The sequence below is a fragment of the Halichoerus grypus genome, chromosome 15, assembly GCF_964656455.1.
Source record: "Halichoerus grypus chromosome 15, mHalGry1.hap1.1, whole genome shotgun sequence".
Taxonomy (NCBI): Eukaryota; Metazoa; Chordata; class Mammalia; order Carnivora; family Phocidae; genus Halichoerus; species Halichoerus grypus.
Window position 1 is genome coordinate 58413742 of NC_135726.1, and position 23181 is coordinate 58436922.

General features: G+C 44.5%; 1 protein-coding gene across 1 annotated transcript; it reads left to right on the forward strand.

Annotated features, from left to right (window-relative positions):
- Positions 1-1966: 1966 nt before the first annotated feature.
- Positions 1967-23173, forward strand: LOC118538679 (NACHT, LRR and PYD domains-containing protein 8-like). The gene is made up of 11 exons (XM_078063477.1): positions 1967-2103; positions 2137-2462; positions 4102-4176; positions 5689-7288; positions 10616-10786; positions 12512-12679; positions 14747-14899; positions 16448-16618; positions 18589-18759; positions 21565-21735; positions 22853-23173. Exons 1-11 carry the CDS (start codon positions 2021-2023, stop codon positions 22980-22982), a joined length of 3219 nt encoding a protein of 1072 aa, XP_077919603.1. The 5' UTR covers positions 1967-2020; the 3' UTR covers positions 22983-23173.
- Positions 23174-23181: the final 8 nt, after the last annotated feature.

Below are 23181 nucleotides of genomic sequence, written 5' to 3' on the forward strand. Positions count from 1 at the left end.
ATAAGGGTTAATACGATGAGGGGATGGAATATGACTGTAAAGATGAAAATTATAAAAGATTTTATAAAAGGAATTGATAAGATAAGTTGGTTGAAAAAAGAAAGAAGAGGATTTAAAAAAAAAGGGGGGAGAGAATGTGATCAGGCAGGAGACTAGAACAAAGTCATACACTAGAGATTTAGGGTACATTTTGATCTGTTAGAAGAAACTGTATCTCAAAATTTTAAAGAGAGAACAACTTATATATATATATATATATACCAAAAATAAGGGTAACTACTATGAAGGGATAGAATATGACTCTAAAAATGAAAAATAAAACATATTTTTTAAAAAAGAGATTGATAAGATGTTGGTTGAAAAAGGGAAAAAGAAAAATTCAAAAAAAAAGACAGTTAAAAAAAATAATTAACTTTGAAAGACTAAAGAATCATGGTAAAAAAGCCATGAATTCTATGTGCAGTGTTCCCCTAGCGCTGGAGTTCTGCCGTTCTCACTGATCGGTAAACCTGGTCTTGGCTGGCTGTTCTCGCTGATCTTCTGGGGGAGGGGCCTGTTGCCGTGGTTCCCAAATGTCTTTGCCGGAGGCGGAATTGCCCCGCCCTTGCCGGTCCGGGCTAAGTAACCTGCTCGGGTTTGCTCTCCGGAGCTTTTGTTCCCTGCAAGCTTTCCGTACAGCTTTGGAGGCAGAGAGTGAAAATGGCGGCCTCCCAGTCTCTGCCCCGGCGGAGCCGAGAACTCGGGGTCCCGCTCCTCAGTGCGCCCCCAGAGAAAAGCCGTCAGTCACTCCCGTCTCCCCGGTCTCCGGCCGCACTCCGCGCTCACCCGTCCTGTGACCGCGCCTTTCTATCTGGCACCCGACCCCGGGTGGAGTCTCCAAACCCAGCAGATCCCCGCGGTGCGCTCCCGCACCTCTCCTCCCGGGGGAAGAAGGGGAGTCTCCCCGGATCTGCCGCTTGTTGGGTCCCTGCTGGAGGAGCAGTGGCCCGACTGTGCCGCGGATCACGGTCTATGGCAACCCCGAGCTGAGAGCCCGCGCCTGGGCTCCGTCTCTGCAGCCGGCTTCCCCGCTCCGATCCCTGGGAGCTCTGCCGCACTCAGGCACCCCTGGTCTTTCTGTGACCCCGAGGGTCCTGAGACCTCACTGTCCCACGAGGGTTCCACCCCCCACTTCGCCACCAGAGTGACGTCCCTCAGCGGAGCAGACTCTAAAAGTTCTGATTTTGTGCTCCGCGGCTCTATCACTTGCCAGAAGCGGCCGACGGAGGCCCCTCCCCCGCCGTCTATCCTCCCGAATATCGCCTCGGATTCACTTCTCCGCACGTCCTACCTTCCAGAAAGTGGTCGCTTTTCTGTTCAGAGAGTTGTTGCTCTTCTTTTCTTCGATCTCCTGTTGAGTTTGTAGGTGTTCAGAATGGTTTGACCCCTATCCAGCTGAATTCCTGAGAGGAGACGAAATCCAGGTCTCCTACTCCTCTGCCATCTTGCTCCGCCCTCCCATTGAGTCTTTAAAATACCCGTGGCATAGACCTAAGCCCCAAATAATTGTTAGCTATGAAGTGCCAGGCACAGCTCTGAATGTACCTGTAGATTTGTCTCTTTGAGAATCCTCACACCCTCATCAATAGCTATGCTCTGGTCCCAAGATCAAAGATCAGAAAAGAGGCACAGAGAGGTGCTGTGCTTTGGCCAGTGACCTTGCTAATACATGGCATCAAGAATAAAATAATAAAATAAAATAAAAAGAATAAAAACTACAAAGTGGATTTGAGTCCAAACACTAAGCCCAAATACTGGACAAGCCCCTAGGTTTTTCCACAAGAGAAAGAACCTTGCAGGGAAGGAGCTAAAGAGAGTATCTGGTACATGGTATGCTCTACCAAATATGGATTAGATAAATCTGTCCTCTTGGGTGGGTTTTCATTTTCTTATATTTTCATGTCTCCACAGGTCTGGTCTGTTCTCTCTTCCAATTGGTTGTCTTTATCACTGGCACTAAGGTTCTAGGTCTTGAGTGAAGATGAGTGATGTGAATCTGAAGTCTGGCCCTTTTTCCTGCTCTTCCTCCCGCTCTTCTTGTTCTTCCTCCAGCTCTTCCTCTTGGTCTTCCTCCTGTTCTTCCTCTTGCTCTTCTAGCTCTTCTTCTTCTCCTTGTTATTTAATCTCATCCTTGATGTCCTCTGCCTCCTCTAACTCCCCTTTTGAAAATGGGGTCATGCTGTACATGGTCTATTTAAGCAAGGAGGAGCTACAAACATTCAAGCAGCTTTTAGTGGATGAGAACCCCCGGCCTGGCTCTGTCCAGATCACCTGGGACCAGGTGAAGACAGCCAGATGGGGAGAGGTGGTTCATCTCTTGGTGGAGTTCTTCCCTGGACGACTAGCTTGGGATGTGACTCATGACATCTTTGCCAAAATGAACCAGACAGAACTCTGTCTTCGGGTACAGATGGAGCTAAATGGTGAGTAATAATCTGGTATACAAAATGGGGATGGGGGGACACCTGGGTGGCTCAGTTGGTTAAACAGCTGCCTTCAGCTCGGGTCATGATCCCAGGGTCCTGGGATCAAGTCCCACTTCGGGCTCCTTGCTCAGCAAGGAACCTGCTTCTCCCTCTGCCTGCCACTCCTCCTGCTTGTACTCTCTCTCTCCAGCAAATAAATAAATAAAATATTTTTTAAAAACGGGAATGGATTTGAGTGTTAAAGAACTAAATATTTTACTGGCTACCCATATTGGCCACCTGAACAAGAAGGCAAATAGTGGAGTATGCCGATGACTCTGACCCCAAAAGCCAAAGACCATTATATTAGCATAGTTTTAAAAAATTTAACCAGATATTGCTTATCTGGTATCTATATATACTCTATCTTCATTATTTATGGATTCCATGTTTGTGAATCTGTGTATTAAAATTTATTTGTAACTCCAGAATCAGTAATTGTGACACTTTCATAGTCATTTACGGACATGTAGGGTGGAGAAAAATTGGACACAGATGTTCCCAGCTGCAGTTGAATAAAGCAGTGCTCTGCCTTCTTACCTGTGCACTCATCCTGTAAACAAGCATCCTTTCCACAGTCTATTTGGTGCTACTTCTTTATGTTTTTGTGTATCTTGTTGGTGATGTTGCTGTTTAACCTGCCCCCTCCCCAAGCATAGTGGTGAAGGGCTGTTTAGCATCACAAGCACAGAGAAAATATATGTGTTGGGTAAGCTTCATTCAGGCATGAGTTATAGTGCTGTTGACTGTGAGTTCAGTGTTCATGAATCAATAATATATATTGAATTGGATTTCTTTAAACAAAAAAACACGTAGACCGTGGTTATGTATTGAAGAGTCAAAAATGTTGTAAGCAGAGGCTACAGGAACCTAACCCTATATTCATGGGGCTAATTGAATATTCACAGTAATTTTATAGAACATAAATAGCATGAATAAGAAGAATCAATGACTCTATATATATGTGTTTGTGTGTATATACACATGATTATTTTCATATACATACATATAAATATGTATATATGTAGATATATACACATACATATATATGTGCACATGCAGATTTTTTTTTTTTTTTTAAAGATTTTATTTATTTATTTGACAGAGAGAGACACAGTGGGAGAGGGGAACACAAGCAGGGGGAGTGGGAGAGGGAGAAGCAGGCTTCCCGCCGAGCAGGGAGCCCGATGTGGGGCTCGATCCCAGGACCCTGGGATCACGACCTGAGCCGAAGGCAGACGCTTAACGACTGAGCCACCCAGGCGCCCCTGCACATGCAGATTTTAAAGTCTGCATATATTTTACATATACATATGCATGTGTGTTTGTGTATATTGCTCCCTCTGTGTTTGACTGAGCTATCAATTTATGTTACTGAGTACTTCATCAGTACATCCTAAAACAACACCATTTTCTCACTTCCTAACATCATGATGGAGTCTAGGCAATTTTCTTCTCCCTGGACTAAGGTGGTGAGAGAATGGGACCCTCGGATGGTGTGGTTGCTCCTATCCTGAAAGGGCCCATTCCTTCCATGTGGCTTTCCCTGTCCTGTCAATCATTCCAGTGCAACAGTCTCCTTTCCTGTCTGTTCCAGACATTCTACCCAACCTGGAGCCAGAGGACTCGAACCCAAGAGAAATGCCAGTGAATTTGGAGGAAGGAGAATCTGGTATGTCCTGGCATTGTGACAAAGCCTGGAAGAAAACGGACTGTGGGTTGGGGTAAGAAGCTCGGTTCCTGAGGCAAGGCAGATTGTAAATTAGTACGTAGGCGTCTCTTCTATGAATCAGAATTTTAAGAAAAAAGAGTAGTTGTAGACATACCTAACTCAGAAGTCCAGCCACCAGCCCAGCTGGAGGCATTGAGTGATGTCAGTGAGGCATCACTTCTGTCCTTCTCCTAGCTCTCTCTTCTCTGTGGGACTCAGCCTTGAGTGGTTTCTCCTACCGCAGTGGCCATCTTGGCCACCAGCTACCTTACATTGTATCTGTTTAGCACCATCAGCGGAAAGAGGAATATTTTCTCATTGCTCCAGCACTCATCCTAGAACTGACTGAGCTGAATGAACTGAGCTCACGAGCTCAACAATGAATGAAATGATGAAGAGCTCTGGTTGGTTAAGACTGGTCCACGTACTTGTGTGAAGAGATGAGGTCAAAAGGAGCTGAGGGCCCAAGGGCAACACTCTAATCTATTATGAAAGCACACAGTAAGTGGGGTGTGGGATCCCCAGTTCCAGCCTTAGCACAGTTAGATTTCACCCATTCAACAAACACTGGAGGGCTGATGGTTCTGACACCACAGTGTGAGCCAGAGTTGTAAACTCTACTTTATTTTGGAGATGGCAGGCTGGAGGCTTAGAGATTCTGTGACTTGCTTATCCTCATAAAGCTAATAAGTAAATAGATGTTGAACTTGTAGTAAGCTTTCTCCTCTCGATCACCTGGAGGTGGAGGGAATGAAGTTGGAGTCAGACATCATGTCTAATTTGTAAAGTTTCCTCTTGAGGGGAGGGGAGAGAGAATCACAGGTTGAGATAAAGGCTGTGACAGATCCTGTTAACTCCCTACCCCATATCTCATGTGTTGACAGAATATAATTTATTTAGGGATAAAATGGACCCAGCCCTAAGGGAAATATTTTTTTTCTGGGCTTCCTTAAAGTTGGGGTTAACCATCTGATGGCGCTAGGCCACGAGATGTAAGTAGAAGTCTCCTGAGTGCTTCAGTTTGTACCGATGGAAGGATACATGAGCTGTGAACATGTCCCTCCTCCCCACTATTTCTGCTTCGAATATAAATATAACTTAGGACATAACGATAACATAACTACAACAGTAATCTCTTAATCATGAGGCAAGAAGTATAAAGAATGTACTTACAGCAATGCGGTGTTACTTGGCCCTGATGCTGCAGAACCGAGTCAATTTCAACAGCTTTACACACCCCTCCCCAAATTTATTAAGTAAAAAGCGGTCCTTCTCTGTTTAAGCCACTTCAAGTTGACTTTTCTGATTACTCACAGCTTCTTCATTGTGCAGTGTTGTCAGGAAAAGAGCATGATGTGCGCAGGTGTGTCATGGGACTTGATGTAGATGTCAAGGCTAGTTTTCTTTTCGTTCGATCGGTTCTTAAATAACTCTGACACTGTACCCTGTATTTCTCCCACCTTGCTAATCTAGATAAAATACAAGAGTACAAACTGCACATTATGGATGAGTATTCCATGATACGTATCGTGACCACTTGGTTTGGGAACCACGTAGACTTCTTCTACCAAGACATAGAGAGACACGAGAGGTTCTTACCATGTATTTTTCTTCCCAAAAGACCTCAAGGTAGACAGCCCAAGACTGTGGTCCTACAGGGAGTCGCTGGGGTTGGAAAAACAAGCTTGGCCAAAAAGGTGATGTTGGAGTGGGCAGAAAACAAGTTCTACCCCCACAAGTTCTGGTGTGCTTTCTACTTCCATTGCACGGAAATGGCCCAGGTGGGCGAGCAGAGCTTCTCTGAGCTGATTGCCCATAAGTGGCCCGGGGCATGGTCCGTCATGTCCAAGATTATGTCCAAACCAGACCAACTTCTGCTCCTCTTTGATGGCTTTGAGGAAGTATCACTGACCCTCACAGATAGACCAGCTGACCTGAGTGACGACTGGAGCCAGAAATTGCCTGGGTCTGTCCTCCTGACCAGTTTGCTGAGCAAAAAAATGCTCCCTGAAGCCACCTTACTGATCACCCTGAGGTTCACGTCTTGGAGGAAACTTAAGCCCTTCCTAAAACATCCCTCTTTTATAACACTTACAGGGTTTAGTATGACGGAAAGAGCCAAGTATTTCAGAACATATTTCAGAAACAAGAGGGATGCTGATGAAGCCTTGAGTTTTGTCATGGGAAACACAATTCTCTTCTCCATGTGTCAGGTCCCTGCAGTTTGCTGGATGGTGTGTTCTTGTCTGAGGCAGCAGATGGAGAGAGGAGCAGACCTTGCACAGTCATATCCAAATGCCACAGCTGTATTCGTCCAATATCTGTCTAGCTTATTTCCAACCAAACCTGGAAGACTTCCCAGTAACACTCATCAGAAGCAACTGGCAGGTCTGTGTTACTTGGCTGCAGAAGGTATGTGGAACATGCAATGGGTATTTGACACGAAAGACCTTGAGCAAGCCAAGCTGGATAAGACCGCTGTTGCTACTTTTCTCCGTGTGAATATTTTTCAAAGGGTGGCAGGTGACAGAGACCGTTATGCTTTTGCTGTCATAAGCTTCCAGGAGTTTTTTGCTGCCTTGTTGTACGTTCTGTGCTTCCCACAAAGACTCAGAAATTTCCGCGTGTTGGACCGTGTTCAGATCATACGCCTGATAACATATCCAGGAAGAAAAAAAAACTATCTTGCTCAGATGGGGCTTTTCTTATTTGGTCTTTTAAATGAAACGTGTGCTTCAGCTGCAGGGAAGTCATTTGGATGCAAGCTGTCCCTGGGTAATAAGAAGAAATTGCTGAAAGTGGCAGCCCTGTCATATGAATGTAACCCACCAACCCTGCACCATGGCGTCCCACAGCTATTCTACTGTCTGCATGAAATCCAGGAGGAGGCATTTGTAAGTCAGATCCTAAGTGATTGTCAGAAAGCTGCTTTGATCATCAACAAGAAGAAAGACATGCAAGTGTCTGCTTTTTGTCTTAAGCACTGTCAACGTTTGCGGGATCTAGAACTGACTATTACCCTGACCATCACCCAAGTGTGCGCACTCAACCCGGATCCCCTCCATTCCACTGAGTGAGTGCTCTTATCTTTCCTTTGGCAACCTGTGCTTCCCAGGGACCTTGCCTACCATCCCCCAGGCATCCAGGGTGACCAGCTGTCCTGAGGCGGTCCCTCACACACGGGACTTTCAGTTCTAAAACCAGGACAGGAGGTGCTCCTAGGATGCAGATTTCCATGCTAAAACTAGGAGAATCCTGGAAACGCAAGATGATTTGTTTACCTTCCCTATCTCTATTCTGCATGCCCTCCCCTCCCTTATATGTGGGGACCTTGCTTCACCTGTCACCCTCACTCCTGTATACCACCAGCTTGTTAGTCTCTAGGGAAGTGCTGTTCAATGGGTCTTTCTCTGATGGTGGAAATCCACTAGCTATGTGTGACTACTGAGCACTTGGAATATGGCTAGTGTGACAGAGGCACTACATTTTAAATTTCATTTAACTTTAATTTAAATTTGAATAGTCACGTGTAGCTAGTGGCCACCATATTGGGCAGTGCAGCTCCAAGGGAGATTTCCTTTCAGTGTAAAAACATCACTCCCATCTTTCATTAGGGAAAAAAGAACTGAAAACTACATGTCCTCATCAGGGGACTATCACATCTCCCTCTTTGTTTTCCTACCAAACACCTTGAAAACACCACTTCTACTCACTGTTTCTTCCCTACTCCCCACTGTGATGTGAAGTGGGTGTTCTGGCTTCCTGGGCAAGAGCTTGAGTTCTCCATCTCCTCCAGAGACCAACAAACTGTGTGTCTTTGGACAAGTTTACCTAACTTTTCTGGGTCTGTTTCTTCATGAGTAAATGATTTTTTAAAAATGATTAAAAAAAATAGTACATACCCCACAAGGTATTTATGAAGATTAAATGAGATAATAGGCATGATACACCAAACCTGTCTCAGCCTTTAGTTCCTACCAATAAATACAAGCTATAATTACTAATGTGATTCTTATTCCCACCACTCAACTGAAATACTCTCTTGGAAGATCTATACTTAAATATAGTGGATTTATTTTTCTTAAGAAGTGACAGACTGACCACTCATTTTCTCATACAGTTTTCATACTTTGCCCTGTACCAGACATGGTGCCAGGTATTTTTACTTTATGTGAATTATTCCTTTTAATGTCACCATTGGACACCATGAAGCAATGGAGGTCAGATAGAGTCATAACTTGTCCAAGGTCACACAGCTGGTTGAAGCTAAGACTTAAACTGAAATCAGACCTCTGGTGGCTATGATGAAGAGCCAGAAAACTAGACTGACCCCTGGGATTGGAGTCATGGGAGGGATCCCAACGCTTTTTGATGCAAAATTAGAGTGCGCCTCTCATTCCTTGGTTGCTCTGTGTAAAGGAGCCACAATCTCTTCCAGACACATTTTTCTTCCATGAAAGCCAGCATAAATCTTAAACGTGTTGCTGGGTTGTTGTCAGGTTCATTTTAAATATCCTATATAGTCTAACATATGGCTAGATAAATAAAATGGACCTCTTCTGAAGTTAGGGGACATCTAGGTTCTGCTCAGTGTGTCGGCACGTCAAACAATGCCCTATCTTCCTCTGGCACATGTGAGTTTCTCCAGGGCAGAGGTAAGCAAATTACGGCCTGGGAGCCAAACCCAGTTTACTGTTGGTTTTTGTAAATAAACTGTAGTCAGATTTCAGCCATGCTTGCCTATGACATATGTCCCAACTGCCACCACACTGCTACGGCAGAGTTGGGAGGTTTCCCCCAATTTTTTGGTTTATGAAAGCTGAATATATTTGCTAGCTGACCACTTACAGAAGAAATTTGCCGACCCCTGTGCTAGGGTATATTGTTAGAAAAGGAATTGCCCAATCACAGGGTGCACACATCACATCTTTAACTTTATATCACAGATAGCTCCAAATTGCTCTCCAGGGAACCTTAGTATCTCGTGGGTGGAATGATTGCACAGGAAAGACTATTTTATGTCTACTTCCAACTTATGTGAGCAACTCCAAACAGCTCAGTTTTGCATATTGGTCTTCCCAACAAAGACCTCAAAAGTCTAACCATAAGGTCTTGATATAAGTCTGAATAATCTTAAAACCTAACACTAGCAGAACTCTTAAAAGGTGAGAAATTTCCTTTGTGTTGGTCAGTCTGTTGATAACTTTTGGGACAGTTCTGGAAGGGAGTTGGTCTATTTATCCCCGCTTTTTGGAGCTATAATTGACACGTAACCTTGTGTATGTTTAAGGTATATACAAGGTAGAGAATATGTACACGTGGCAAAAGGATTACCATGATAAGGTCACCTAATATATCCATCACCTCACCTACAGTTGTGTGTGTGTGTGTGTGTGTGTGTGTGTGTGTGTGTGTGTGTGTGAGATGAGAACTTCTACTCTCAAACGACTTTCCAATATACAATATGGTATTGTCATTGATAGTCATCCAGCTGGACAGTACGTCCCCAGAACCTATTCATCTTATAACTGGAGGTTTGTACCCTTTGACCACCCGTATCCACTTCCCCCACTCCCATACATGGAGTTAGTATTATTTTTATGTGTTTGCATTTAAAATGGGTGTGAAAAGCACATGGTTTTATTTTATGGGATTTCATCTTAAAAATGGCATGCTAGTGTAAGAAGAATTCTGAAATTTTTTTTCATCTAATATGTCTTAGAAATATTTTAATGTCTGTGTACACCTTCTCCAATGAGGTGTACTCAAGTCTTCGAGGTGTACTGGAGATTATTAAACCAGTCCCCCCTTCATTTGCTTTTCAGTTATTTACAACTATAATACAAACAGCATGAAACAAAAATCCTCACAGTATCTCTTGGCCAGCCTCTCTGAAAAGATTGCACAGCGAAAAATGAAGGGAAATATTTAGCAGGTCCTTCCAGAGTCCAGTTGTATCCCATATTGGTCTGGCTGTGGATTTTCCTTTCCTGTACTCACCATGCCAAAAGAAATTAATTTTTCCCTTATTCTGTTCCTACATAGTTTTTTTCTTTTTAATAATTTTCTAAACAAAGAGTAAGAATATAGGATACAGATATAATTCAATTTCTGCCCCCATATAAATCCTAAGTGATTAAAACAACAACTCTCTTCCTATGTCATAGGAAAATCTAGGTATCCTTATTTAAGGCCACAAGTTTTCCTGGAATAAAGTGAGAAGTCTTGCAATGGTATTCCTGGGCATTTTTTTTTTTTTTAATTAGAGAGCCTTACTGGAGTCATAAAGGGTCTGTGATCACAACCAGGGTCGGAAACATCAGCCCTGGGTTTACAAGTAGGTTTTCTCAAGTTTAACCTCTGACGACGAGCCATGTTCTCTTTTCTCTCTTGCACATAGACCAGAAAGCAGTGACCAGTGTTTTCTCTGGTGGCAAGACTTCTGCTCCGTGTTTAGGACACATGAGAATTTGGAAGTCCTGACTGTGACAAACACTTCTATGGAGACTGAGTCAGTGAAGGTTCTTTCTACGGCTCTGAGACATCCTGGGTGTAAACTGCAAAAACTAATGTGCGTATAAAACAGACCCTGGTTAGAAGGAATTCCTTGGAAAGAGTCTGTTTCCCATCCCGTTTTTCTACCCCTTCTCTACTCACATAGACTTGCAGAAAGCATCCATGTGTATCGTTTTTCCCCTTCTAGTCTTATTGAGATAGAATGGACAAACAGCCTTGTGTCGGTGTGCCGCATAATGACTTGACATGCATATATTGCAGAATGATCACTTCAGTAAGTTAATATTCATCACCTCCTAGAGCGACCAAATGTTTTTATTCCTTGTGATGAGAAGGATCTACTCTCTTGGCAACTTTCAAATATACCACCCAGCCATGTTAACTGCAGTCCTCGGGCTGTACATCACATTCCCAGTACTTTTGCATCTTTTACATGGAAGCTTGTCCCTTTTGACCACTCTCACCCAATTCCTCCACCTCCTGCCTCTGACACCAACAAAAAACTGATCTCTTTTTCTGAGTTTTGGGTTCGTTTGCTTTTTTAGATTCCACATATGAGTGAGATCATTTTTCCAAAAAGGACGTACAAATGGAGTAGGTTTCCCCATTTCACAGATAAACAAACTGGGGCACAAGGTGATACAGTTAATACATACTTAAAATACAGATTTTTAAATTTTTATTTAAATTCAATTAACCAGTATATGATACATCATTAGTTTTTGATGTAATGTTCAGTGACTCATTAGTTGTGTATAACACCCAGTGCTCATCACATCATGCGCCCTCCTTAATGCCCATCACCCAGTTACCACCTCCCCCCACCCACCTCCCCTCCAGCAACCTCAGTTTGTTTCCTGGAGTCAAGAGTCTCTCATGCACATCTTGGCTCCAGAGTCTGTTCTCCTAGCCGCTATACCATGCTCTCGTTCTCTGGTTTTTAAGATCCAGAAACCCAATAACTCATCAAAATGCCTTGAAATAACCCACCAGACAGCATGTGGCCCCTAGCCAGTGTCTGGCCAATTTTCTCTCCTATTATTATGATGACTATTATTAGCTCCCATGTATTGAGTAACTACTATACATCAAGCACTCTGCAGAGCCAATTACAGGTGTCGTGTATATTAATTCCCACACCCATCTTAAGAAGAAGGCATCATGCACTCTCTCTTGTGGACCCGAAACTGAAGTTTGGAAGGTAAGTGATCTACATAAGGTCACCCAACCAGGGAGGCCACGCTGAGCTGAGAACCCAGTTCAGACAGAAAGGCCCTCACGTATTTATAGACGAATTAAATCTAGAAGTGATTAGCAAATGGGCAGATGTTGGTCATAAGTTCTGGGAATCTGATATTCAGCATTGTGACAGTAGTCACTGTATGGTATACTCTAAAGTTGCTGGGAGTCCATCTTCAGTGTTCTCATCACAAAAAAGAAAAAGAAATGATAATTTTGTGATGGGATGAAGGTGTTACCCAATGCCAAGGCAGTAATCATCTTGCAATATATTAATGTATCAAATCAACATGTCCTACACCTCAAACTTATTGTTATGTGTCGATCACATCTCAATAGAGCTGGAGGACTAATTAGCCACCTCGACTGTGGTAATGGTTTCCCGGGTGTATGCATATGTCCAAACTCATCAAGTTGTAACCATTAAAATATGATAGATGCATTTATTGATATTGTTTATACCTCAATAAAACTGTTTTTGAGAAAAGAACTAATGAGCTGATGAGATCTTATTATAACTAGGCACTGCTTACCTCTCCAGCTTTAGACGTCTACATCCCTCCATGTTGAACGAAGACTTAATCCAAGTTTTGATTGAAAACCGGTATCTGAGATACTTGGAAATACAAGGCACAGAAGTGAGATGTGAGGCCATGGAGTTTCTGTGCACAGCCTTGAAAAGCCCACAGTGCTATCTGCAGTGTCTGAGGTAAGATGAGCCTGGGATCTAGAGAGACCCTGGCGCCCAGACTGTTCTTTCAGAGGTGGGATTACATGCGCGGTCTTCCTGTCATCTTTCTTTTGATCTCATCGTTGTTAGTTTTACTCGGCTTTTTTTTTTTTTTTTAAGGTGGGCAATGTGATAATTTGATATACATACACACTGAGCAATAATCAACACCATCAAGCTAATTAACACACCTACCACCTCACACAGTTACCATTTGTGGGGAGGGGCATTTAAGATCCACTCTCTTGGCAAATTTCAGGTATATACAACAGTATTGTCAACCACAGCTACCAAGCTGTACATTAGATCTCCAGAACTCCTGCATCTTACAACCAGAAGAACATTCTCTCCCATTTCTTCCACACCCCTGCCTTGGCAACCACCATTCTCTCACTTTTTCATGCTCTACAATTGGACCATGTCCTAGATGTGTCTGAGATAGGGAGACTAGAGCCCCATTGGTGAGCTTCACCTACCTCAAACTGGCTCACAAGAGGAGATTGCTAGGACGGCAGTTTTGTGAGCTGATTGTCGAAGAGCATTATTGAAAAGTTAAATCATACAGACTTACAATTAAATAAACCATATGAGAAAAAATTAATAGATTATCAAAACCCATCACCTCCTAATTTCTTTACTATACTATTATCAATGCCAAGGTGCAGCAAACTTTTTCTATGAAGGGCCAGATAAGTATTTTCAGCTCTGTGGACCATACGGTCTTTGTCTTTACTTTTCTTTTTTTTTTTTTTTAAAGATTTTTTTTTATTTATTTATTTGAGAGAGAGAGAATGAGAGGGAGGAGGGTCAGAGGGAGAAGCAGACTCCCTGCCGAGCAGGGAGCCCGATGCGGGACTCGATCCCGGGACTCCAGGATCATGACCTGAGCCGAAGGCAGTCGCTTAACCAACTGAGCCACCCAGGCGCCCTGTCTTTACTTTTCAACTCTGCCATTATAGGGCTAAAGTTTACGCGGCCAATATGTAAATGAACAGGTGTGGCTGTCTTCCAATAAAACTGTATTATTATTAATTTATTGAATATCTGCTAATAATACCATTTATTAATACCAATTATTAATAATTAAGAATTATACAATTTGTTAATAACTCTATGCACTATATAATTTGCTGATATTTATTATGGGTACAGGGATTTGAACTTCATTTAATTTTCATGTGTCACAAAATATTCTTTTGATTTTTTTTTTAACATTTAAAAATTTTTTTAAGTTCTTAGTTCACAGGCTGTACAAAACCAGGTGGCCAGGAGACTGGCCCACGGCCATAGTTTGCCAACTCCCAGTGTGTGTTCCTGAGGTGGTTGCGTTTGTGCGGTGGGGTGCTCCTGCTGTGCATTTAACAGCTCCGCATGGGTAAATCAGCCACCGTGGGAGCATTCACACTAGACATTGGCCAACACTGCACATCAGGGCTTTTTTCGCCAGAGTCAGTAATTAAACACATCCCAGCACCCAAGTGCGTAGCATCCCCACCAGCCTTTCCGTGTGTTACGTTGTGCCGACAAAGCCTGGGCAACCTCTTGTTTCCCCCTGGCAGCTCTGGTCCTTCACACTGGTCAGAGCTGAGTGGAGCCTCCGAGGCTCAGGTGGCCAGACCTGGAGGTGGTTCAGCACAGTAGTTGGGTTAACAGTCGACTTCCGATGGAAACCTAGCTTGACAAGACGGCAGCTGTGATCCCATGTGACTGAAACCTCAGTTCTTTGTCTTGAAGATTGTTGGGCAGATAAATGTAAAAAGAAGTTGCATTTATTTCAAGGGCTGAATTGAGTCCCTGGTTCACGGATAGAGCCCAGCTGCAAGCCCGTGCTAGCTGGTTATGGCCCCAAGTGTCTATTATTTGATACTCTGTGACTAAGATGCTGAATTTGGTGCAAGCTTACCAGCTGGAGAAGATGAAAATCGCCCCTGGAGTCACTCTTGTGTGAAGAACAAGGATGTGGGACAGTAGACGGGATCTACACGGCTACACGGGTACCATTTTCCCCAGGAGCTCAGGCTCGGCATTTTTGTGTGGCCTCCATAGGTTGGAAGACTGCTCGGTTACCCCTAAGTGTTGGGTTGATCTTGCCAGGGATCTTGCAAGTAACAAACACTTGAAGACACTAATGCTAAGAAGTAGCCGCCTGGAGACATTTGGGGCGTATTGCCTGTCAGGGGCCCAACTGGAGAAGCTGGTGTAAGTCTTGTTGTTGTTGTCATGACTTGCTCATTTGTTTGGTGAATTGCGTGATTCTGGGAGAAGAGCAGTAATGGAGGAATGTGTGCCAACTTAAGTCTCGTGCTGGTGTCAACTGCATAGATGGGTCCATGAAGAGTCCAGGCACGAGAGAGAGAATGTCCATGTAAAAGTACACATTTATACCTAATACCCTGGAAAACATAGTTACAACGAGCCCGATGTATCTGTCATCCAGCTTATGACCTAGAACCTCACCAGTACTGTTTTCCTTCCTCACGGGTTACATTGATCCCTGCCCTATCCCTCACGGTAGCTGCCTTGAATTGGGCTGATCAGGCCCCTCACACATGTATTCTTTTTTTTTTTTTTTTTTAAGATTTTATTTATTTATTTGTGAGAAAGAGAGAGGGAGAACACAGAGAGAGAAGGAGAAACAGGCTCCCCTCTGAGTAGGGAGCCCAAGGCAGGACTCGATCCCAGGACCCCGGGATCATGACCTGAGCCAAAGGCAGACGTCCAACCGACTGAGCCACCCAGGCACCCCTCACATGTGTATTCTTAAACAGAGCACCATGCAGTTTCGCATTGCTTTGAATTTCACGTAAGTGGCCTCAGCTACTATATGTTCTTTTTCTGATCAACTGACATTTTTGTGCTTAGTTGCTTCAGAAGCCCATTCCTCGTCACTGCTGAATGATAACAATTGTGTGAATATGCAACAATGTAGGTATCCGTCCTACCGGCCTGAGGTTTGGGCTGTTTACATGCACGCACACACGCACATGGTACACGCACGCACACGCTGTGAAGAGCACTCCAGCAGTGGGATCTCTGGGTCATGGAGAGCATCCATCTTCCATTTTACCAGCTTGTGTCCAGAGTCTTTGCACCAGTTTTCAGTCCCGCCAGCAGGTGGATGCCGCTTCCCGTAACTCCGAGTCCCTGTCTGGCCATTGTTACCGTCTGTATTCTCCCTACTGATTTTGCCAGTCTGACAAGCAGGAGATCATATCTCATTGTTTTAACCTATCTTTCCCTCATTACTATGAAAATGTTTTCATGACCTTACTATTCATCTTGGTTTCTCTACTACGAATGCCTGTTCCTGTCTTTAATGAATCTTTTTAAAGCATATATATATATGCTTAAATATGTATATATATTTATGTATATTTATTTTATATATATATATTATTTTTTTTGAGTAAGCATTTATTTTTTTAAGCTTGTGAAAGGCTGTCTCTTCTGGGCCACCCCAGTATCCGTTACGTATTCTTTAGCTGTTGGTGGTCTCTTTCCCATCCTTCTAATCCCTATAACTATTTTCCTGACCCACATCTCCTCCACTCCCCTAGCCTCACAGGAAGGCTGCTACTCTTCTTTAGGACTTGGAAGCTCTAAGAGGTGGTAACAGAGGTGTGATGAGGCTTTCACACCGAAAAGGAAAGCCCAGATGGCAATGCTCATCTCTCAGTACGGGACAAAGAAAATCTGGTCATGCACATGGATTAAAGTGCCTCCCATCTGTGTGTTTCTGTCCCCCAGATTGGAGAATTGTGACCTCACACTGCTTACCTGTAAAAGTCTTACCTCTTCCCTCAAGAGTAATGAGATGCTGACCCATCTGAGCTTGGCAGAAAATGCCTTGAAGGACGAAGGAGCCAAACAGCTTTGCAGCGCCCTGCAGCATCCTACGTGTCCTCTACAGAGGCTGATGTGAGTCCCAAAATATCCTCTTCTTGAGGATCCCTGGAGTAGAATAGAGTGATTGAAGAAAACTGCTGTGTGTGTGTGTGCACATGATCTCAATCATAAATTCTTTAAATGATTTCCCTTGGGCGTCAGGATGTGTGATATTGTGATTTATAACCTAAGAAATGTGTATTTGGTCTTCGTCCCTGTTTCTGGTACAGAGTTCCCCAAACCCTTGGAAATACCTAAGTGGTGAGAACTATAAAGGTGTCTATTATTATGTTAATGAGTGACTTTTGGAAAGCACCCAAGGATGGGGGGTTGTTGCCCCAAGAACCAGCCTTGTGATTAGAGGGTTAGAACTTTAAGTCCTGGGGCGCCTGGGTGGCTCAGTCGTTAAGCGTCTGCCTTTGGCTCAGGTCATGATCCCAGGGTCCTGGGATCGAGCCCCGCATCGGGCTCCCTGCTCAGCGGGGAGTCCAGTTCTCCCTCTCCCACTCCCCCTGCTTGTGTTCCCTCTCCTGCTGTGTCTCTGTCAAGTAAATAAATAAATCTTTAAAAAAAAAAAAAAAGGACTTTAAGTCCTTCCCCCTGACCTCTGGGGAGGGGAGAGGGGCTGGAGGTGGAACCAGCCACCCAAAGCCAACGATTTAATTAATCATGCCTGTGTAACGAAGCTACCATATAAGCCCCAAAGAATGGGATTTGAGAGCTTCCAGGTGGGTGAACACATGGAGATGCAGGGAGAGCAGCTCACCTGGAGAGGACATGGAAGCTCTGTGTGTCCTCTCCCTATGCATCTCTCCCATCTGCTGTTCCTGAGTTCTATCCTTTTATAGCAAAATGGTAATCGAATGAGTAAATGGGTTTCCTGAGCTCTGCGAGCTGCTTCAGCAAATGAACCGAATCCAAGGAGGGGGTCATGGGAACCTGACTGGTGATTGGCATCCTGGGTTGGAGTTGGAACCTCCGGTTTATAGAAGCCCAGCCTGGCCTTGCGGCTGGTGTCTGAGGGGAGTGAGGTGAGGGAAGCAGTCTCGTAGGACTGAGCCCCTGCACAATCTGATGATCCGTACATAGTGTCAGAATTGAGTGGATTTCTCAGACACCATTACCATCTGGGCTTTCCTGTTTCTTAGTGGGGGGACCCCCCCATACATGTTGAAATGGGACTCAGAACACCAATGTAGGGTGCTTTTGTCTATTATTAACAGAAAATAAACTTAGACGGTCTTAAACCATAAAGAAATTTGCTAGCTCATAAAACCAGAAATGAAAAAAAGGGGCGCAAAATATCCCCTGAACCCATTAAATTTTAGCTTCCCAAAGTCAAGCAGGAAGTGGTGCAGGTGCTTTGGAAAACAGTCTAGCTGCTCCTCAAAAGGTTAAATGTAGACCTAACGTAGGAGTCAGCAATTCCACTGCTAGGTACATATGCAACAGAAAAACATACATTCACGCCGAAATGTCACAGATGTTCATAGCGGCATTATCTGTAATAGCCCAAAAGTGGAAACAACCCAAGGGTTGATAAGCTGACGCATGAATGGAGAATGTGTGGTGTATCCAAATGATGGAATATTATTGAACTATAGAAAGGAACAATGTATTGATACATGCTACAATATGGGTGAATCTTGAAAATATTATGGTAAATGAAAGACATATTTTTTTCAAGATCTTTTCAAGATCCTGATTCCAATTCCTTTGGATTAATATCCAGAACCAGATAGAGGTTGCTCGAGTTGGGGGTGGGCTGGGGGAAGAAATTGGGAATTAAAAGGGTACAGGGTTTTCCTTTTTGGGGTGATGAAAATGTCCTCTGTAAATATACTAAAAGATGTTGACTTGTACAATCTAAATGGGTGAATGATATTGGTTATGTTAGGAATATCTTGATAACGCTGTTATGCAAAAAAAAAAAAAAAAAGGCAGGAAAGGAGTAAAATCTAAAGGTGTTTTGGTTGGTTTTCTTGACACATGTTTCTTCGCAGGCTGAGAAACTGTGCCCTGACCTCTGACTGCTGTCAAGACTTGGCCTCCGCTCTGGATAAAAACAAAAATTTGAGAAGCCTGGACCTTGGTTTTAACAACCTGAAGGATGATGGAGTTATCCTGCTCTTTGAGGCCCTCACGAAACCCAAGTCTGGCCTCCAGATTCTGGAGTAAGTCACCCCATCTCCTCTTTTGCAACAATGGTCTGTAAAATTCTCTGAGCAGAATACGGGAAAGGGCTTTTGCACTTCCGGGGTTTTTCCTCCATTTAGTTGGAGGACTGGGCAGCCTCAGTGCAGGGTTCAGAAAGAGGATCCTCAGACCGGGAACTTCTTCCTCTGGGGAGTTGTTAGAAATGCAAATCATTGCAGGGTTTCCCTTTCTCTGTCTGGCTTATTTCATTCAGCATAAAGCCCTCCAGGTGCATCCATGATGTCACAAAGGGCAGGATTTCCTTCTTTCTTATGGCTGGATAATATTCCATCATGTGTAAATACCACATTTTCTGTGTCCATTCACCTGTTGGTGGGCATGGGGGCTGTTTCTGTGTGGTAGCTACTGTGGGTAATGCTGCAGGGGATGAAGGTGCTCTTGGAGATCCTGGTTCCACTTCCTTGGATGGGGACGCAGAGGTGGGGCTGCTGGGTCAGGCGGTACTCTGGGGGTGAGCCCGCAGACCCCTCAACCTTCACGTGAGCCCAGGTGGCTCCCATGCATGGTGCACTTGCAGGACCATGGTTCTAGGAGATAGTCTTCCATTCGGTAAAAGTTTCTTTGTTGGCTGTGGACTGATGCCTGACGTAGCTGGCCTTCTGAAATCGGCGTTTGTACTTAGGGATTCTTTTTTACATATAATTTTTTGTCTTCTTCTCCTAAATGGTCTCTATGCCAACATGCATACTAGCCAGCGATTTGACAAGGGCCATCCTATTTTTAATTCGTATCATGGTTACATTTAAGTGTTTGGGAAAGATCTGGAAACATCTCTTCTCTAGTGATCCATGGATGAAACTGTTTTGCCTCTTTTCTGCCCGCATTTTCTGTTCTCTATTAGTATAATCTGGATTTGAAGACTAGATCATTAAAATCGTTGTTTTATGTTACATCTGTAATTTCTTAGGATTAGTACTGATAACGGATTTCATTTTTGTTGATAATTAGCTAGTCTAAGGAAATTCAGTGTTCACTATAACTCATTTTTTTTTTTAATTTTTATTTTGGGGCACCTGGGTGGCTCAGTCGGTTAAGCACCTGACTCTTGATTTTGGCTTACGTCATGATCTCAGGGTCGTGAGACAGAGCCTCGCATCAGGCTCTGCATTCGGTGTGGTACCTGCTTGAGGTTCTCGCTCCCTCTCCTTCTGCCCCTCCTCATGCGTGCGCTCTCTCTAAAAAAAAAAAAATATTTAAAAAAAAATTTTTATTTTAAGTAATCTGTACACTTGACATGGGGCTCAAACTCACAACCCTGAGATCAAGACTCACATGCTCTCCTGGCTAAGCCAGCCAGGCGCCCCAGCTCACGATTCTTTTTCTTCAGAAATTTAATCTTAGGTTTTAAGCATTGATTTATCTCTTAGACTGAAATATAGTTTCAAGAATGAAATAAATTTCCAGGTGAGCATTTACGTAGTGTTCTCTAAGCCTTTGCTTGTGAGACTACTTTTTATAATCTACTTCCACTGATGAGCAGTAACTTGGCTGAGTATAAAATTCATGGACTGCCCCCATCCCAAACTTCTTGATCTAAAAATCCCCTAGATTTCATTCTGTGGAATTCTAGTCTTGTAGAAAAGCCATCTATATCTTTATTTTTCCCAAGAAGAACCCAGGTTTCTATTGCTTATTCTCTTCATTTAAAAAAAAAAAAATCCTCACATACCTGTGGGTCTTACTTATAGTTAGAATTATTTTAGAATGACTGTCCTCCTTCTATTGTTTTTTTTAAAAGGTTTTACTTATTTATTCATGAGAGAGAGAGAGGCAGAGGCAGAGGGAGAAGCAGGCTCCCCGCTGAGCAGGGAGCCCAATGCGGGACTCGATCCCAGGACCCTGGGATCATGACCTGAGCCGAAGGCAAAAACTGAACCAGCTGAGCCCCCCAGGCACCCCTCCTCCTTCTACTGTTGAAAGGAAATGATTTACTTGACTCTGATCAAGGTTAAGGGATGTTTTAGCTGGTGCACTGTTTAGCAAGTGCCTCCCTGACAGAAACAGGGTCGGGACCTTTATAAACTAATGCAAAGCTGAATGCATGCCCTTGTAGTTTTGGCTTGGGCAGCAGTTTCCAGCTTGTCATTTATCAGCTAGCGGAGGTTCACAGGGCAGGGGAGGCAAGCCACCGGAAAGAAAGCAAAGGATGCACATGTAGGAGACACAGGGACCCCCAGGGCCCCTCTGTCCTGTCTGTTCTGCATTGCTTATAATAGCCTTGCTCCCAGGGAAATTGTACTCTGCTCAAAAATGGGGCCCAAAACCACCCCCTCTCTGTACCTTTCGCTCACCTACACACCACTTCCTCTTTTATGCTTGCTCTGAATTTACGATATGCAGTACTTATGTGACGCAGCTCCTTTTGGGACCATCTCTCCTGCTTTTTTCACACAGCCTGGGAAAGCAGAGGGACCCATTCATAGAGGAACCAGAACCCCTTGCACACTAGAATAGCGAAACCAACGGTGCTCTTCGAATATATCTAGTGACATGCGTCCTCCCCCAGCCCCAATCAGTTATGAGTTCCAGGAAGCCAGGGATGCTGTTTTCCTCACTGTTATATCAACAATGGCCGTGCCTGGTACACAGGGGGTGGTAAGTCAATATTTTTTTGGTTGAGCAAAGCTGACGCACGGTGGCAATTTCGGAAAGAGGTTATGTGGCTCATAACTTCCTGGAGTTCGGACTTACAGGGTTAGGATGGGCTGAGCTCTCAGATGTGGGGCGTGGCAACTTGTCTACTGTCTGCTTCCATCCCACAGGCTGGAAAAGTGCCTATTCACCTCCGTCTGCTGCCAGACTATGGCTTCCATGCTCCTCCACAACCAGAGCCTGAGATACCTGGACGTGAGCAAGAACGACATTGGGCGCAGGGGCACAGTGCTCCTGTGGGAGGCCTTCCAGCAGCGCAAGTGGAGAGAGAAGGTTGTTCTGTAAGTCTCTGCTGGGTTCCCTGTGCAGAAACAGCGCCCAAGCAAAGCTCCTCGTAAAGAGGGAGACTCTGGACCCAAAAAGCTAGTGCAGATGTTGCTAATGTCCCTCCCTCGTCTCCTGGGGATTTATACTCACCTTTATGTGGCTGATCAGACCCCAGGTCCTGCTTGTGCCTGATGGGAAAACTGACCTGGATTCTCCCGTCTGATTTTAAATTCTTTCTATCCTTCACCTTCCACCCTGGTCTTAACTGATCGATCAGCACTTAACAGCCATATGACTGTGAACAAATTCCTTTACCTTTCTGAGTCTGTTTCCCCCTCTGTGAAGTGGGATGGCGGCTTCTCCATGGAGGTCTTGTGAGGATGGAAAGGAAGTGTGTCTATGAAGCATGAAACCACGACGCTCTCAGCGAGCGGTGGATTCTGGGTGGAGGTTGTAACGACACCTGGGGTATTCCTTGTCTGTTGCCCTCTAACAAATTTACCTCAAAGTTTAGTCACTTAAGGCAACACACATGAATTTCCTTATAAAATTTCTGAGGGTCAGAAATACGGAAGCAGTTTGACTGGGTGGGTCTAGCTCATGGTCTTCCCCGAGGCCTCAGGTAAGCCCGACTGGAGTTGGATGGAGACTAGATATTTCCACACTGACCCATATGGCTGTGGGCCAGAGTCCTCGATGCTCCCTGTAGGGCTGCTCATGACAGTGCAGCTGGCTTCCTCCACAAGTGAGAGAGAGAGCACCCAAAAAAAGACCGCAGTCTTTGATTACTTCCTGTTGGAAGTGGCGTCCACCACTTCGGCCTTACTCTCTTGGTCACACAGATGAACCATAGCCCAGTGAGGGAGGAAACTCCCCCAGAGTGTGAGTAACAGGGGGCAGGATCACTGAGCTGGCGGGGGCTGCGGACCGCACTCAGTAAGTGGTTGAACCGAGGCCCTTGGACTCCATCCCTGACTCCCAAGCGCAGCACCATTGTTCTCGGTCTGCCGCGTGGGACCAGAGTGGTCTCTGGCGTGGTGAATTTCTGTCCTTGAGGTTGTGAGTACTTCTCTAGGACCACAGAAGAAAACCAAATGTGAGGGTACAAAGCCTGATTCTTACCTTTCACAGGGAGACGAAACAGAATTATGCCCCAAATATGATGACGAGGCTGGAGGGCCCAGTTGTGAAGAACAAAATCCTGAGGATCGTACAGGACTGGAGCGCTGATTGCTGGGATGAGGCAAGATGGATAGAATGATCTGGTGGCGCCCTGCATACTTTCTTCCTTGGGAATTGTTGGCCTATTCTGTGGGCCGTTCTGAGTCTGGAATGGCCCAGTTGGTTCCGGAAAATGGTGTGGGGCATGACCTCTAAGCACCTCCCTTGGAGATGCTGAGGGCCATGTGTTAGACACGGATTAGTCACTGAGTTGGGGGCACCAGCCCACCTCCACCCCT